Source organism: Corythoichthys intestinalis, chromosome 15 (genome assembly GCF_030265065.1).
Source record: "Corythoichthys intestinalis isolate RoL2023-P3 chromosome 15, ASM3026506v1, whole genome shotgun sequence".
Taxonomy (NCBI): Eukaryota; Metazoa; Chordata; class Actinopteri; order Syngnathiformes; family Syngnathidae; genus Corythoichthys; species Corythoichthys intestinalis.
Genome location: NC_080409.1, coordinates 3,446,790 through 3,462,986, shown reverse-complemented (window position 1 = coordinate 3,462,986; position 16,197 = coordinate 3,446,790). Strand labels below are relative to the sequence as shown.

At 40.0% G+C, this 16,197-nt stretch overlaps 1 protein-coding gene across 1 annotated transcript in view; it reads right to left on the bottom strand.

The window, feature by feature from the left end:
* Positions 1 to 3,595: 3,595 nt before the first annotated feature.
* The window catches only part of ccn6 (cellular communication network factor 6), a 50,411-nt gene continuing 37,809 nt past the window's right edge, over positions 3,596 to 16,197 (bottom strand). Inside the window, exons 4-5 of the mRNA XM_057858634.1 lie at positions 4,572 to 4,765; positions 3,596 to 4,482 (exon numbers count right to left, since the gene is read on the bottom strand). Coding sequence (XP_057714617.1) covers positions 4,201 to 4,482; positions 4,572 to 4,765 — 476 coding nt within the window. The 3' untranslated portion in view covers positions 3,596 to 4,200. The remainder of the gene's footprint in view (positions 4,483 to 4,571; positions 4,766 to 16,197) is intronic.

The window sequence follows — 16,197 nt, the reverse complement described above, 5'->3', positions numbered from 1 at the left end:
ACGATTTCATCTGATTTAAAAATCATCCCATTGTGGGGGAAGATTCAGAACGAGGAAAATACGACAGAGAGCAGCAAAATGTCATATTGTTTCAATCACTCTACTCCAATATTTTTACAGGATATTCTTTCTGAGTATTTATCGCCAAATGCGAAATAAATGGCATGGTCATGACAAATTACAGTCTTGTGCTAAATGGAATATGAAATATTAAAAATGCATTTACTCAGTACGACAGGGCAAAATTACTGCATAATGGTCAAAACTGCCGACTTCTTCCTCTCTTAAACGGAATTTTATGCCAATGGAGTTAGTCCGGCTTTTATCATTTCCCTGCCCCGGCTTCGGAGACGGAGGAAAGAGTGTAAACAAACAGGAGGCGTGACAACTAGCCGACATGCTAACCCGAACTGAGCAGCTTCTCCAAGTCTTATACTCACCTTTCGAAAACGAGCAAGTTACGGCTCGTCATTCTGCTGCGGCCACGGCAGGATGGCAGTGCTCGTTGTTGGGAATGAACGCCGAACATAGCCCATTCTCGGTGGACAAACCCGCCTACGTCAGAGCGGGGGGGCTGCTCGTGGCCAAGCCAAAGAAAGCACATTCTCGGCGGGCACGCAAATAGGACCGAGCGGGTGGAAGTGACCATGGTGGGTGACAAGCCGCCGGTCGTCGGCCGAGTGGCCTTCTTGGTGGATAAGGAGCATTGTCAACCACGAAATGCAAGCCACCTCATTAAAACGTGTCCCATGATCCCAGTATTTGACATAATACAAAACACGTAGCTTACTCGCTTCCTCGTCGGTTCAATGGTCCCACAGTTGTCGGACTTGTTTTTGCCATTATCCGCTGTGAACAGGAACTTTTTGAAACCCAAAAAGGGTCACACGCCTCCCCCGGTGTAGCAACAAAAGCCTGCAGTACATTGGGCTGGCGTGATGCGAAACATATACGAAATAATCCGTAAGATTAGCTGAATCCACAGTCGTTATGCATACTGTGTATTGGCTGTATTAGTTGGGCTGGATTAGCCCGTTTACGTCACATTCACATTCTTCGTCAATCCAGGAAGTCACTGATTTTCATGGCACGATTCAAAAAATTGAAATATATAGCGATCGCTTCCACACACATCCAAGCGGTCCATTTCATTCAGGAGCATAAAATACCACATGAAATATGAAACAAACATGCTTTTTGCTGTCGAAGACACTTTCACCTTTAACTGTTTTAACACCTGAGCAAAAATTTTGGAAGTGAAATTGGAACCCTGATCAGACTGAATGACTTTGGGAGTACCGAAGGTAGAAATAAACTGAGTCAATGCAGTAATTGTATGCAAGGGGAACGCACTAGGATACCTTGTCGCCTTACACATAACTGTAAGCAAGTAACTATGACCTGACTTAGAACGTGGCAAAGGCCCAACGCAATCAATGAGCAAATGCTCACACGGTTGACCCATTGCTGGTATTGCATACAGGGTACAAGGATCTGGCTTTACCACCTGATTTGCCTCACTGGTAAGCTGGCATGTGTGACAGGTTTTCACAAAATTTGATACATCTAGTCTTAGACATGGCCAAAAAAAATGATGCAAGATTCTATCGTAGGTCTTACGAATACCTGAATGACCCGCCACCTCGCCATGTGATGTTTCAAGAACCTTAGGCCATGTCCACACCTAGCAGTTTTTTTTTTTTTTTAAACCGAGGATCCTGTCGGTAAAAAAATAATTGCGTCCACACCTGCACGTTTGTAAAAAAAAAAAAACGCGTCCACAGCCAACCAACCGCCTTTATTTGTTTTAAGTACATTCATAACAATGTCAGGCCTCAAGGTGGCAGCAGTTCCCCAAATCCCATCCATTCAGAGTAAGCTTCCCTTCTAGCGACGTCACTTCTTCAAATTGGAAAACATGGCGCAAGTGTCATACTTGTGGACCGACAAATAATTGTCAGTAATCTCGTCCACCGCTTGTGTTCCTCAATATGGAGCAATTCAAGAGTTTGTAAATAAATGGATGCCAACACCACCTGTCAAATATTTAGATCTAAACACACAGCGATGGTATCCATGTTGACTCCAAATATAAACATCGGTCTCAGCCAGTGACGTTTCCACAGTTAAATCTTCGGTTATCAGTGTCCACATGATGGAGCCACAAACGCAGAATTCGCACTTATTCCCTTTCCTCGTCGTTCTTAAGAACTCCGGTTTAGGGGTGCGTGTGGATGATCGCTCAAACCGTAGAAAAATTTCTTCTTTTTGCCATACCCCGCTACGTGTGAACATGGCCTTAGTCCGCAGGTATGTTGGCACAACAGTTTGAAAAGCTACATGACTACCGGAACCCAATTTCTAACCTAAACGTCATTAAGAAAAAAGTAACACTGAGCACTATCCCTCAGTACCACCTTATCAAAAAGTCCTGCCGAAGACTCGTCACCCTTCTGTTCAGCTATTAGTGCCTCCCTAGAATCTGTCAAATGCTCTAACTCAGGGGTGGGCAATTAATTCCACAAAGGGCCGCAGTGGGTGCAGGTTTTTGTTCATACCCATCATGAGGACAGCGTTTCACCAATCTGGCTTCTTACAAGTGCAATCAGTTGATTGCAGTCAGGTGCTCCTTGTTTCCACTGAAACCTCATTGGTTATACTGTGTGTGCTGAATCAGTTGGAACAAAGACCAGGACCCACTTCGGCCCTCAAGGACCGGTTTGCCCACCCCTGCTCTAACTTATGGCCAGTTGGCAATTCAGGATTTTCAGGCTGGCACTCTTTAAGCCGAGATGCTGCGCGAGTAACCACACAATTCGGAATGCATTTTGGAGATACCGCACCCTCTGGGACTGAGTGTTCTGGACTTTTAAAGTGTGGCTTCTCCGCTCACCAGTGACATCGTTACCTAAAATTAGGTGACTCCCCTCCACTGGCAATCTCGGCCTAATGCCAACCTCAAAATCACCCTCCAGCAAACCGCATTTCAGCCGAATTTTATGTAAAGGGAATGAAAATGGTACCAAACCCATACCACGCACTAAAACACATTTACCCGTATCCAACCGTCCCGAAAATAGCAACGCAGACTAAAAAAAAAAAAGAATCTAGAGCCCTTGTATCCTTCAAGAACTTAATGGAAGACTTTTGCCCCCATCTATTAGGGATACCAACCTAACTTAGATGAAGGCTGAAAAATTACCCTCAGTACATTAGTGAAATTCATCAAATTCGACAGACACTGTAACGAGGGCAGTGACAATACAAATTAGAGAACATATACACAAATTACAATTTAAAAACATGTTTAAAATGTTTTTATTATATTATTATATTATTTCAAATTTCCTTTTCATTATATCTGGGGACAGGCATGATAACATAGAATATATTCTGGACCTCCCCATCACATCAGAGCAAATAATATAAGCCTCTTTCCTTCCTCCTGAAGAGCTGATTAATTTTCCGATGCCGCACCTCTTTTTTAATTGCATTAATTCAACAAGCGTCTTCTTTTTTCTTTTTGCTGTCCCAGAAACGTGCATTTGAGCCCATCAGAGCTAACTATCCATGCTGATCAAATGTCAGTATGTCAGCGAACTGAACGTACAACTGGAGTCCAGGAAGGGTGGTTCGCTGCGCACATTGACGCGACTCGTCAGACTGAAAGAGCTCCGTGGAGCAAATAATGAATATTGTTGGAAACGGATTATGCTAAACAACCACTTCATTAGGCATGTTGTTAAACTTGTGTATGTAAATCTGACATAAGTAGATTGTTTTCTTCTTAGAGATGCGTGCGTGGCAGCCTGGCAGTTTTTTTTTTTTTCAAGATGGAGATTTGATAGTTTCCGTCATTTTTTCGAGATCAAATCACCGTTCCGCCCCCAAATTTTAGTCCACTTTCACTCCTACATTCAGGTTGTTCTGTTATCTTGTCCCTACCAATGTAGAGACCAAACCTACGCCCTTGCTGGTGAAAGTGCTTTACATCATTTGAATATATTGACGCATAACATGTGCTTGTCTCATTGTAAAGCAGCAACACTTTTAAAAGATGTATTCACACTTTTGGATCTTTTAATACTGACTGGTACACATCCGACATGATACAGGCCCATCAATCTTAACTGTAAATCTGCCTGGGTTATGTTAAAAAAAAAACAGATAAGTAAAAATCTGACCTGAAGGTTGTCTTGATTAGATTAAATGCAAGTCTGAAAACATGTCCGCTGAATCATTGCATTCCTTCTGACAAACACAAGATATGATCCACTGCATCTTCCATTTTATTTTCGAGCCTCCTGGACAGTTGAAGTTGACAGTGATCATAACGGACTTTTTAGGGGAACAGCAGCGCTTGTCGGCACAGATGCCACAGTATGTGGGTTTCAAACTCTTGGTACTTGTACAGCCTGACAGCCCAAGTTTTTCACCCCTTCTTGCCTGAAATTGTACTTGGCATGTCTTTCTTTTCGGCACCTATGGGTGACAATTCAAGGTCAAAGTATTGATCATCATTTAAATGACATGAACATTTTCTATCCTTTTAAAATATTTGTGTAACCTACCTGAATGTTGTTGATTACATTCTTCTTACATGGGCGGAGGAGACATAGACGTGTGTCCTTCCTCATCTCACATTTGTGGTTGTCATTGTTGACACGCTCAGAGATGCCCAGGCCACAAGACTTGGAACAGGGGCTCCACAATGTCGTTTGGATCAAACAGTTTTTTTTCCAGGCCAAAGGACGATCCCTGTAAGCTTCAGTAATAGTTAAGTTTACCTCAATTGTTTAACACATTTTTTGAAAACATGCCTTCATTCTCAGAATCTTAAACACAGATCAAAACACGCATTTGGCAAAAACTCACACTTCTACAAAATAAAACGTAAAACAAGGTCATATCTTCTAGAAAAGGAATTTTGTTTTCTAATAACACAATACAGATACACACAAGCTGTCAGACAAAAAAAAATAAAAAAATCATAAAAATAAAAAAATAGACCAAAAAAAACAGTTTAACACTGACAATAGGATGAATGGAATAACATCTGTTCATCAGAATGTCTTTTGCTTTGTGTCCCCCCCCCACCCCCACCCCAAGACAATAATGTTCTAAAATATTTTAGAATAATGTTACACTTGTTACACACATTTCACTGGGGCACATGCCCCAGTATTAATTTCACAGGTTTGAAGTTTTAAGTCTTCATAGCAGAATCTACAAGTTGCACCTAATTAATGTGGTCATATTACTCAATTCACTCCATAAACACAATCTGCACATGACTCCTTAATATGGTAATTTATGCACATAACTTTGGATGTGATAGGCATGAGTTGATACTTTCGCAAAGTACCTTCGGGAGATATGCTGCTTTCATCTGAGTTCCAAAGTTGGAAAATCGTTCTGATGTGTTGTAATGTCGTAATGTGGGATAAAAACATGGTTGTTACAAATAAAAGTGGGCTATTTTAATGCTGCAACGATACATCACAATTTGAGCGACTGTTTGGCGCTTTTTATAGACACCATGTAAAAGACAATTATCGTTTGAATTACTTCAACAAGACATGAAGGCAGCATCAATTTGACGGAGCATGTGCTAATCATACAGTCGACAGTGCAAATGACATCTTCCCACCTGCTTTACAGGTTAGTGCCAAACAAACTGCCCATCCTTGTTGTTTGTTTTTACCTCTGTCTTGATGTTCGTTTGGTAGCCTATTGTGAGTTTAAATGGTTCAACTTTCCTCTCTGCGTATCAGGCAAGTAAACTGCGGTAAAATTCTCTGGATCACTCAGTAAACGCACTTCCTGCGAGTCCTCAGGAAGAACAAGCTGGACAGGAAGCTGCTGCTGGCCTTCTACCACTCATCCATTGAGATCCTGCTAACATACTGCATTTCCACCTGGTACGGGTGCTGCATTGCCGCAGACAGGGAGAGGGTTTAGAGGACAGTCAAGGCAGTGCAAAGGATCATTGGCTGTTGGCTGTCCCAGATGGACCCAGGGAACCAGTGCCTCTGCAGAGCTGCAAACATCCTCAAGGATAGCTCACATCCTGGTTTCCAGCTGAATTGCTCCCCTCTGGAAGATGCTTTAAGTGTTTATAAGCAAGAACAAACAGACTGAGGAACAGTTTTTTTGCTAAAGCCATCCCCAACCTGAACTGCCATATGTAATACCTTATCAACCAATGTCCAATATTCACTTACATGCAATATTCTATGCGCAATACTACTTACGTGCAATATTAACGTACAATATTCAATGAGGATTGATCAACTGCTGCTACTTCACTTCCATTCAAATATATTATATGTGCAATACTATTTGTGTGCAATATTAACGTGCAATATTCCAATGCCTTCACTGTCAACTGCTGCTACTTCACTTCGATTATTTGCGCTGCCTGAAAATAGGACAACCTCTTACACATTTTATATTTAGATTTTATACTCTTATACTTGCAAGTCACGTTTGAGTTTTTTTTACTGGTCCTGCACTGTAAAGGGAGATGCTCCAGAATTTCATTACAACTGTATAATGACAATAAAGTGCTATTCTATTCTGTTCTATTCTATTCTATTCTATTCTATTCTATTCTATTCTATTCTATTCTATTCTATTCTATTCTATTCTATTCTATTCTAAACACCATTGCATATTCTCCCATGCAAGATTTAAAAAAAACCCCCAAAAAACATCACAATATTTACAAAACAGGCAAGCCTAAAGCTTCATGTATCAGCTTGCCTTCAGGCTGCTGCAGAGTCATTCCGGGGTCCTACTGCCAGTCAAACTAATGCCTGATCAAAATCCTTTTTTATCCTTTCCTTTTTTTTGTCCTACCCATAATATGGCCCAAACACAAAAAGGATTGCTTCAAACCTTTTTGTGTTTAACCTTTTCAGTTAAAAATTAAGTGTTCAAATGCAAATTTTTCAATCTCAAATATTTTTTCCCATTCAAAAATTTTTTCTATGACTGAAATTTTTATGTTTTTTATTGAGGTGATTTTTCTTTTTGAAAAGATATTTTTTAAGCAACTTATTTTTTGATTGAATAATAAAGACAAAAACGTCCAAGCCAAAATGTGGCCCAAACACAAATCAATATTATTTCAATCAAAAAAGTTGCTTCGATCAACAAAAAAAAAAAAAAAACTTGACACCAATCCCCCCCAAAAATTCAAAGAAAAATAACTTTCACATGCATTTTTTCGAGTTTCAAAATGTTTTTGCATCCAAACACATTTTTTTTTTTTTTTTTTTTTTTTTTTTTTTTTATTAAAGCGACTTTATTGATTGAAAATATATATTTTGATTCAAGAAACTTTTTTATTTATTTATTGAAGCAACATTTTTGAGATTTAATAATAAAGACACAAATCTATCTCCATATGGCTCCGCCTAGGGGATACAATTTTTGACTGGGTTAACTACATTGGCACGACACCTGCGGGCGTACCATATTCAATGGATGACGATCTTGGCGAAAAATATTGCCTAAGCAGCCTGATTAAGAATTTCCCTCAAGAATGATGGGAAACAAAAAACGCTCATTGTCAACTTATTATTATGAATATTCTTGTAAGTTAATTTTATTGCTGACACTGCGTTTCGGGGTCATCAACATGCTGTGCCCCCCCTCCCCCAAAAATCGAACTCCGCCTATGAACGGGAGGGAGGGTGAGAGGTTGTGGCGCTGTTGAACATGAAGCATAAAAACAAATATTTTTCATTAAAAACCCAATCCAACTGATTCTGATTGTCCCATCTTAGCATGCCAATAAAAACGACAACATATGCACGCATTAGAATCAAGTTTTCAGGATGTTTTTAAAACTTTAAATTGCATGTCAAGAATTATATAATGAACAGCAACATTTATAATCCAGCAGCTCTGCAGGGAACAAGCTGCAGAGTGAAGGTGTTTTTATGTTGTAGCCAGCAACAAGTAACCACAGTTTATGACTGATTTGAAAAGAAACGGTTTACCATCAAAATTAAGAATTGTTTCATTGTTTTCATTTCAGGGCAACAAATTTGACAACTAGCAATATACACGTTAGTTTTGACAATAGTTACCAAAAAATAATAGTGATGAGAATAAAAACAAAAATACAACGCATCGTGAGGGAAATAAGATGTGTTGCTCGTTCCATATTTAGAAATTCAAGTTTCTGTGTCCTTTTATTTGAGTTTTGCCGCAGCAAGCGTGTCATGTAGGCTGGTAGTAGCATATGTGCTCAAGGTCATGGAAAATGTTGAACTGTGTCCTACATCAAAATGCAAGCACGAGCCATGACTTTGATCCAATAGAAATATGACTGATGCCAAAACTGGGCCAGGCAGGCGCCCATGTCCTAGTATCGTCCACTTTCACCATTACCAAACTAAAATGTTGGTGACAAGAGAAGCGCAGAAACTTGGGACTGTGGAGTACCGGGGTCACAAGCTTCGTTTTTACGAGGATTACAGTGCAGACGTGCCGAAAAAGCGGGTTGAGTACCGGGATTTCATGACTCAACTCTACGAGAAGGGAGATCGTCTATCTCTACTTTTCCCGGCTAGACTGCTCATCATATTTCCAAGCAGTGTGAAGCGGTGGCTCTCCTTGGTCTCTGAGGCTAATGACTTAGTTCAGTCCTGCAAAGGAAGGCGGCGACGTGAAGATGGCGTTGGACTGTTTTGAAGTCATGCTTATTTTTCATTGATATAACAGGGCGAAGAAGCTGCTTGTTATTGGCTGTTTAATGTTGAGTTTGTTGTTATTATTTTTACTGTTATTATTTTTTTCTTTTTCTGAAAGTTTCCTGGGCAAATTTGATGTGTGAAGCTACAGGTTTGACTGGAGTTTACACTCACACAGTGCGGGAACAAGCCTTAGCTAGGAAGTTACATTTTTTAACGACTTATGGCACTTAAGTGTTTGTTTTTTATTGCAACCTGCTTTATATTTACATGTTTATGGGTGTGTATTTGTTTTGTTTTTTTCAGAAAGCTGTGCTGATGATGGTATGTTTGTTTTTTTGTTTTTGTTTTTTTTGTCCCTTCCTTCCTCTATGGCTACTCATGAATAAAAGTATTTATTTTAGTGTACGGTACTTGATATTGGTGGATGAACAGAACTTTTTCTTCCTACAAGAAATTCATCTGAAAAATCAGGATCATTGGCAGTTGAGGAAATGTTGGTCGGGGCAGTGTTTTCACTCCAATTTTGGGGCAAAAGCCAGAGGAGTGCCTTTTTTAATTCATCGAAATATAACTTTTATCCCCTCACATAATAATGGTCGATTGATTTTAGTATCATGCAAACTTGGTGATAGGTTGGTGTCATTGACTAATTTATATGCACTGAATTCTGAACTTTTTTCAGAAGTTATCTCCCAGCATCCAGACCTGAATTCCAATTTGGGAGTAGATTTTATTGTTTCATGGATGCATCCTGGACTTTTCCTCTTCTAAAGCAGCCTCCCCAAACAAATCTGCTACTTACAGTATATTAAATCACTTCTGCAAAATTTTATTATGACAGGTACAAGGCGATTTTTGTACTCGAATGCCAGGGCCTATTCTTTTTTTCTCTCAGGTACACCATACTTACACCCGTAAACCCGGATTGACTATTACTTTATTGACAACCTTTTACTCCCAAATCTCAAATCCTGCAGTTAGGAGAGTATTACAATTTCGGATCATTCACCTCATGTTCTTGAAATGGCTGTATTGGAGTGTCATTATGAGGGAAAGCACAGGGAAATTGACTCACTATTGCTTGCTGATGAGAAATTTGTTGAAAATTCCTCCAAAATAAAAACTTTTTTGAACAAGAATTGTACCCTGGGCATGTGCTCATAAAACAATTTGGGAGGTCATGAAGGCCTTCTTGTGGTGAAATAATTTCATTGGCAGCATTTAAGAGAAAATCGGCAATGCAGAAACAAAAAGAACTTTCTGATCATATATTGGCCATAGATAGACAATATGCACCGTCAATATCTCCCTCGTTATATCAGGAATGTTTAAGACTGCAGACTGAATTCAATACACCCTTCACCCGTTAGGTTCAGGCAGTTTAAGTAGGAACAAGACTGAATTTTATGAGCATAGTTAGAGAGTGGGCAAAATCTTGTCCAATCAATTACACAAAATTAGAGCTAAGCAATTTATACCAGGTGTTAAAACTGAAACTAGGGACATTTCATCGGACCCTAAAATAATTAATGATCACTTTGAATTTTTTAAAATTAAGTTTATACACGCCGTAATCTACTGCATCACCAAATTATATAGATTTTTTTCCATTTGTGATCATGATTTCGACTTGAGGGAAATTTTGGAATCGCCAATTTCCCAGGTAGAAATTAAGGCAGCTATGCAGTGAGGGAAAATCGCCGGGGCCGGATGGCTTTCGGTCGGGTTTGCATTCAGTTTTTGTTGATTCTTTGGGTCTGACATTTTTCCTTCTGTTAAAAAAGGACAGGGATCAGACTAACTCGTCTCCTACAGACCTACATTATTTCAATATATGTCAATCTTTATGTCAATCTTTTCGGCATGAAATTAATAGACCTACATTATATCACCATATGTAAATATTTTCGGCATGAAATTAATAAACAGACATTTGGGAATAGAATGTTATTGTCTGTACTGTAGATAGGGAAATATCTTAAATCACTTTTAGCACTATAAGTAATAAAGCACCAGATACTACAACTAAAATACTTGTGTCTGTCCAAATGTACTGTATTATACTGGTACATGCACATCCTAGAGCAGAACCGGGCTTCTTCTGAAATAGCCCAAACCATCGACTTAACACACTAGCGACCTAGGGGTTATATAAAAAGTGGCGAGCTATTCAGAAAGTCTTGGTAAAGTATAATACATTTTGGGTTATCCAGTCTCAATAATAAACATGCAAACATGGAGTTTTTGGAGTCCTTCGGTGTCAAAATACCTAATGCAGGTTAGTGGTGCTCCTAATTAAGATGTTAATGAAGTACAGGATTTTCTTCTGCAGTTTGGTGCTATTGAATGGACTCTTCCAATAGAATCACCAAATCTGAATATCACAACTGGTTGATCATAGACTTTAAAACTGGGTCACCTTTTGAATTACTGGGTCCTGTTTTGACATACGTATTAAGTCCTGAGGTAATGAATATTGTGTTCAAAGCCTGTCCTAAATCGATGAGGCTAATATTGTTAGCTTAAAGACTAAGGCTTACATAGCTGACTTAAAACAAGTAGCACAACGGTCCAGTAAAAATTTGCAGAAGTTCTGCAAAGAACAGATGACTCAAACAGACCTGGTAAAACTGAGAAGGAAGGAAAATCCACTTCACTGATCGACAAAATTGCCATAATTCCCACTCCAGCACCGAGCAAAATATCTACTGCTTCTCCTGCTCCACTACGTTACAATATGGCTGCTTCTTCTACCCCAGCTACAACACATCCTCTCATTGGTAATCAGATGTCAATTCAGTGAACATGTCTGCTGCAGATTTCAATCCGCCTAAAGTGCAGAGGTACTGTATGTTGTGGAACATATTGTGATAAGTGATGACATTAATATGCCTTCATCTCACAGACTATGCATATTTCTGGGAGATTTCCTCACGAAGTGGATTATGACACAGGGCGCTCTGGTGTGGACCTCATCCTAAAGGACCCTGCTATTTCTGAACTACAAAGATCCAGACACATCCTTGATAGCCTTCTTCTACTTGCAGCTGGCATCATCAAGCACCTCATCTCACCTTTTGAAACATACATCCAGCACTTAAATGACCGTACAAGAGGGAGAGGATCTTTATAAGTTCATGGATATACTGCATGATGCTGGTGAGAAGCATTCTGCCTATTTACAGCGTCTGCAAGTAGCCCTGAGTTGGCTGTCAACCGGGGTGGGTTGAAGTCCAGTGAAGTGACTAGACACCTGCGTAATCACTTCTGCAGGGGATGCTGGGACAACAAGCTTATATCTGAGCTCCAGCTATCGCAAAGAAAAACAAATCCCACCTTCATTTGCTAACTGCTGCTTCTTTTAAGAACTGAGATAGATTGTGAGGCAGAAAAACTGTTGATGAGTCAAAATCTTGGAACTTCAAAACAGAGTTGCTGCCCATGCCCAGTTTGCAGTAAAATAGGATAAAGGTGTCAGTGGTACTCTTGTCACGCTTACAAAGCAGTTGACTGAAATGCAGAAGCAGTTACAGTACCTGCCCTAACTTCCTACCAGTCAGCCCATGCTCCAGCCCCACAGCTACCTCGAAATCAGGAACAACTCCACCTTTCAAGTCAAAACCTGGTTTATTTTAAAACGGACACATCACACCACAGTGCATTAATGATCTAACATAGGCGGAAACAGTTCAGTGAAACAGTTCACTGAAAAGAAGCCAAAGTGGCAGGAACGCAGCTAAGCTTTGAATGAAAATTTGATTTGGATTCAGTTCCTGTAAGGGGACATACAGGAACTGCACACTGTCCCGCAAGAAGAAAATAGTTCACTGTGCAGACCAACAGCCCCGTCCGAGGCCACCCATAGCAAAGCAAAATTGACAGTGAGATCTCGTTCATGTCTCATTTACATCTCCGAGAATTGAATCAGTATCATTCGAGCAACGATTGAGACCAGAGTGGTTTTCTGAGTTTTCTCAAATTTGTCTCGTGAGAAATAAGTCTCACAGTGAGCATTGCGTGAGAAGGTTTTGAGAGATAATTCCAGTGGCACGATTTCTCAATAATTTCTTACAGCTGTCTCCTTTCAAGATCTCACCAAGAGACAACCATGAGATCTTGTGTTGATCTCAAACGCATCTCAATTTGATCTCCCTTACTTGTACTCAGTATCTCAGTCATCTCTCAGTGAAAGATATGAATGAGCAAAGTATTATATTTCTTAAACTTGTCTCAAAGCTGCCACATTTCCTGATCATAACAAGCAGCCCTTAATAGACATATGCCAGTTACAAATATTCCTCAGTTTGAACTCCTTCCAGTCTGTAAATGCTGATTTCAAGTTCTTGAGATTCTTTCATTGTAGAAGCTTAGTATCTGCTCTAACATGTGCAATCACACCTGAATTCATCTCGTGCAAAATTCTGAGAAAATAATATCCCATAGCAAAGCAAAATTGAAGATGAGATCTTGTTCATGTCTCATTTACATCTCTGGGAAATGAATCAGCAATAATCGAGACAGAGTGGTTTTCTCAGTTTTCCAACTTTGTCTCATGAGAAATAAGTCTCATAGTGAGCATTATATGAGAGGGTCTTGAGAATAGTTCTACTGGCACGATTTTTCAATGAAGTCTCACAGTTGTCTCCTTTCAAGATCTCACCAAGAGACAACTATGAGTAGCTGTGTTGATCTCAAATGCGTCTCAATTTTATCCCTTACTTGGAGTCACGATCTCAGTAATGTCTCAGTAAAAGATACGAATGAGCAAAGTATTATATTTCTTCAACTTAGCTCAAAGCTGCCTCTTTTACTGATCTCGCGGATCAACCTTATATTGTGCCAGTCACAAATATTTCTTAATTTGATCTTTTAGTCTGCAATTGCTCATTTTGGGTTTTCAAGATTCTTTCATTGTAAGAAACAGTAGTGCTTGCTCTGACATGTCCAATCACATCTTAATTCATCTCATGCCAAAATCTGAGAAAATATTATAATTGGTCAAATAATTAAATAACATCTGGTTCATTTGGTTCATCTTGTTCAATGTAAAAATTAGAGATGTGACCAAAAATTCAGCGCCGAAAATTATCAGCCGCTACAAATGCATTATCGGTTTTTGATTTCCAAGACTGAAAGTTTACCACAAAATAGTGTGAAGAACCTTATCCTCTTTTTGATGACATCATCAAAACAGGCAACACGCTGGCTGACAAAGTCTCGCTAAAACTACTGGTTCACAGGCAACATGTCTGCGATTTGGAAGGGTTTTTTTGGAATATGAAAGAAATATAAACTATTAAATGAACAAAAATATAATACATTTTCTTCATCGCTGCTTCACGCTGTTTCTAAAGTTGCTTTGCATTTATGTGCCACGTCACATCGAGCACAGTGCATCTGAGCCCGTGTGTGGCTCAGTGGTAGAGAAGTCGTTCCCCAACCCAGAGGTTTTGAGTTCAACTCTCTGTCCTGATGAATTCATCTAAGTATCCTTGAGCAAGACACTGAACCCCACGTTGTTGCATCACCAGCAGGTAGATGAGGATTATAGTGTCAAAGTGCTTTGAGTGCCCGAACGGTGCTGTACAAGTCTGACTCCATTTTTACTTAAGAGAATTTCTCTTCTCAAATATTGCTCAAACCTGGCTTTCTCAAATCAACCTCCTTTGTCTCAATGATGTCTTTGCTCAATTTGACTCATCACTTGCTCCCATGGGTACCCTTAGGAGCACAAACTCAGAAACAAATAAGCAGAGAATGAGATTAATTTGAGATGATCAAATTCGTCTCACGAGACGAGATTAAGCAACAGATGAGTAGCAAATTTTTGCTATGGGCAACCACTAAATTGCCTCGTGGGCTTAAAGGTTCAAGATGCACAGTTGCAGTAGATATTGCCGGTCATACTCACCAGTGTCTCTCAACAGGATCACAAGTATTCCTGTGTCATTCTGCAATAGACATCTTCATGAACAACAGATTTAGCCACTTCATGATTTATTGCAAGCTGAAGGTGCTGCTGGTCAAACTGTCTCCTATCTTCGCGACGTGGAACAATATGTCAAATTTCCCAGATAATTTGTTGGTGAAGATTATGAAATATCTAAACCTGCTTTAGTTGTTCCAGATGCACACTTTGATGTTCCAGCCACCATATGAGCAGTATTTGGAAGAATATCATAACATTCCAGCCCAATGCCCATGGGTACAAAGCTATGTTGAAAACTTGGGACTATGCGACAAGGGAGTTGTGAGGCTTTTAAGCAAGGCTCCACTGCGTTTTCTGGCAGGTCACACAATAGTCATTTAGGGCTCTGCTAACGTTGCCTCTCCATCATATGGCCAGTGTCTTCCACCAACATAATGACTCCACCTGTTGGCCTGTGTGTCAGCAGTTGTCTCATCACCCTGTCGGCTAAGTCTCCTGTACATGCGGTCATTACCAACAAGTCTGGGCAAGACACCATCATACCACCCCATAAGGTCATTGTAGATCTTGAGACTTACTATTGCATCTTGGCTGAAAACCATGCGACTCGTCTTCCAGCTGTAAAACCTCTGTCAGCTTGAACTTTGACTTCGATGAGTCTTAACTGTCTCCTGAGTGGATGAAGAGAATCACAGAAAAGTTCAACAAAATCTCTTGAGGTGTTTTCGGAACACAATATGGATTTCAGATGCACATCGGCTATTAAACACCACATCCCATTCTACGAGAGCACGCCGTTCAAGCAACGTAGCTCGGCCAATCCATCCTCAGGACTATGAAGAAGTCTGCCCTCACTTGCGGGAGCTTCAGGAAGCCGACGTCATAAGAGAATCATTATCACCCTTTGCATGTCTTCTGGTGGTGGTCTGGAAGAAGAACGGTGAAGTTTGATTGTGCATCCATTACTGCAAATTTAACCTCCAACCAATAAAAGGTGCATTCCCGTTGCCCAATTTGGAGGAGTCATTCTCAGCCCCCGCCCCCCAGGTCCTAAATGGTTCTCGGTGCTCCACCTGAAGTCTGGGTATTATCAGTTTCGATGTGCTAAGAATAGGGATGGGAATCGAGAACCGGTTCCCATAGCGAACCGGTTCCGTGTGTTTCGCTTCCATGGAATAGTTTGGCAGTTTATCTTACGATTCTCTTATTGATCCCAACCAGCACGAACTACATCACGTAATTTAAGCATGTTACACACAGCCAAATCAGCAATATGATTATATGATTACTCAAAGAGTGACCACTCACCAAGTATACTCTGAAAAGTCGTCGCCGAGTGATTTTGTATTGATTTACACAGGCCAGCTCATTATTCATGAGACTACTTAAAGAAATTGTGATTTTTTTTCAAAAAAGTCTATTAATGGGTCTGTCGTATCCGTAGTCAAATACTCTATAAGAAAAACATAACATATATGCATCTAAAATAATCCTAAACGATTTTATTAGCAATTTCAATACTCCTGTTAGCAAGGTTCCTTGGGTATGTGTTCGTTCCCA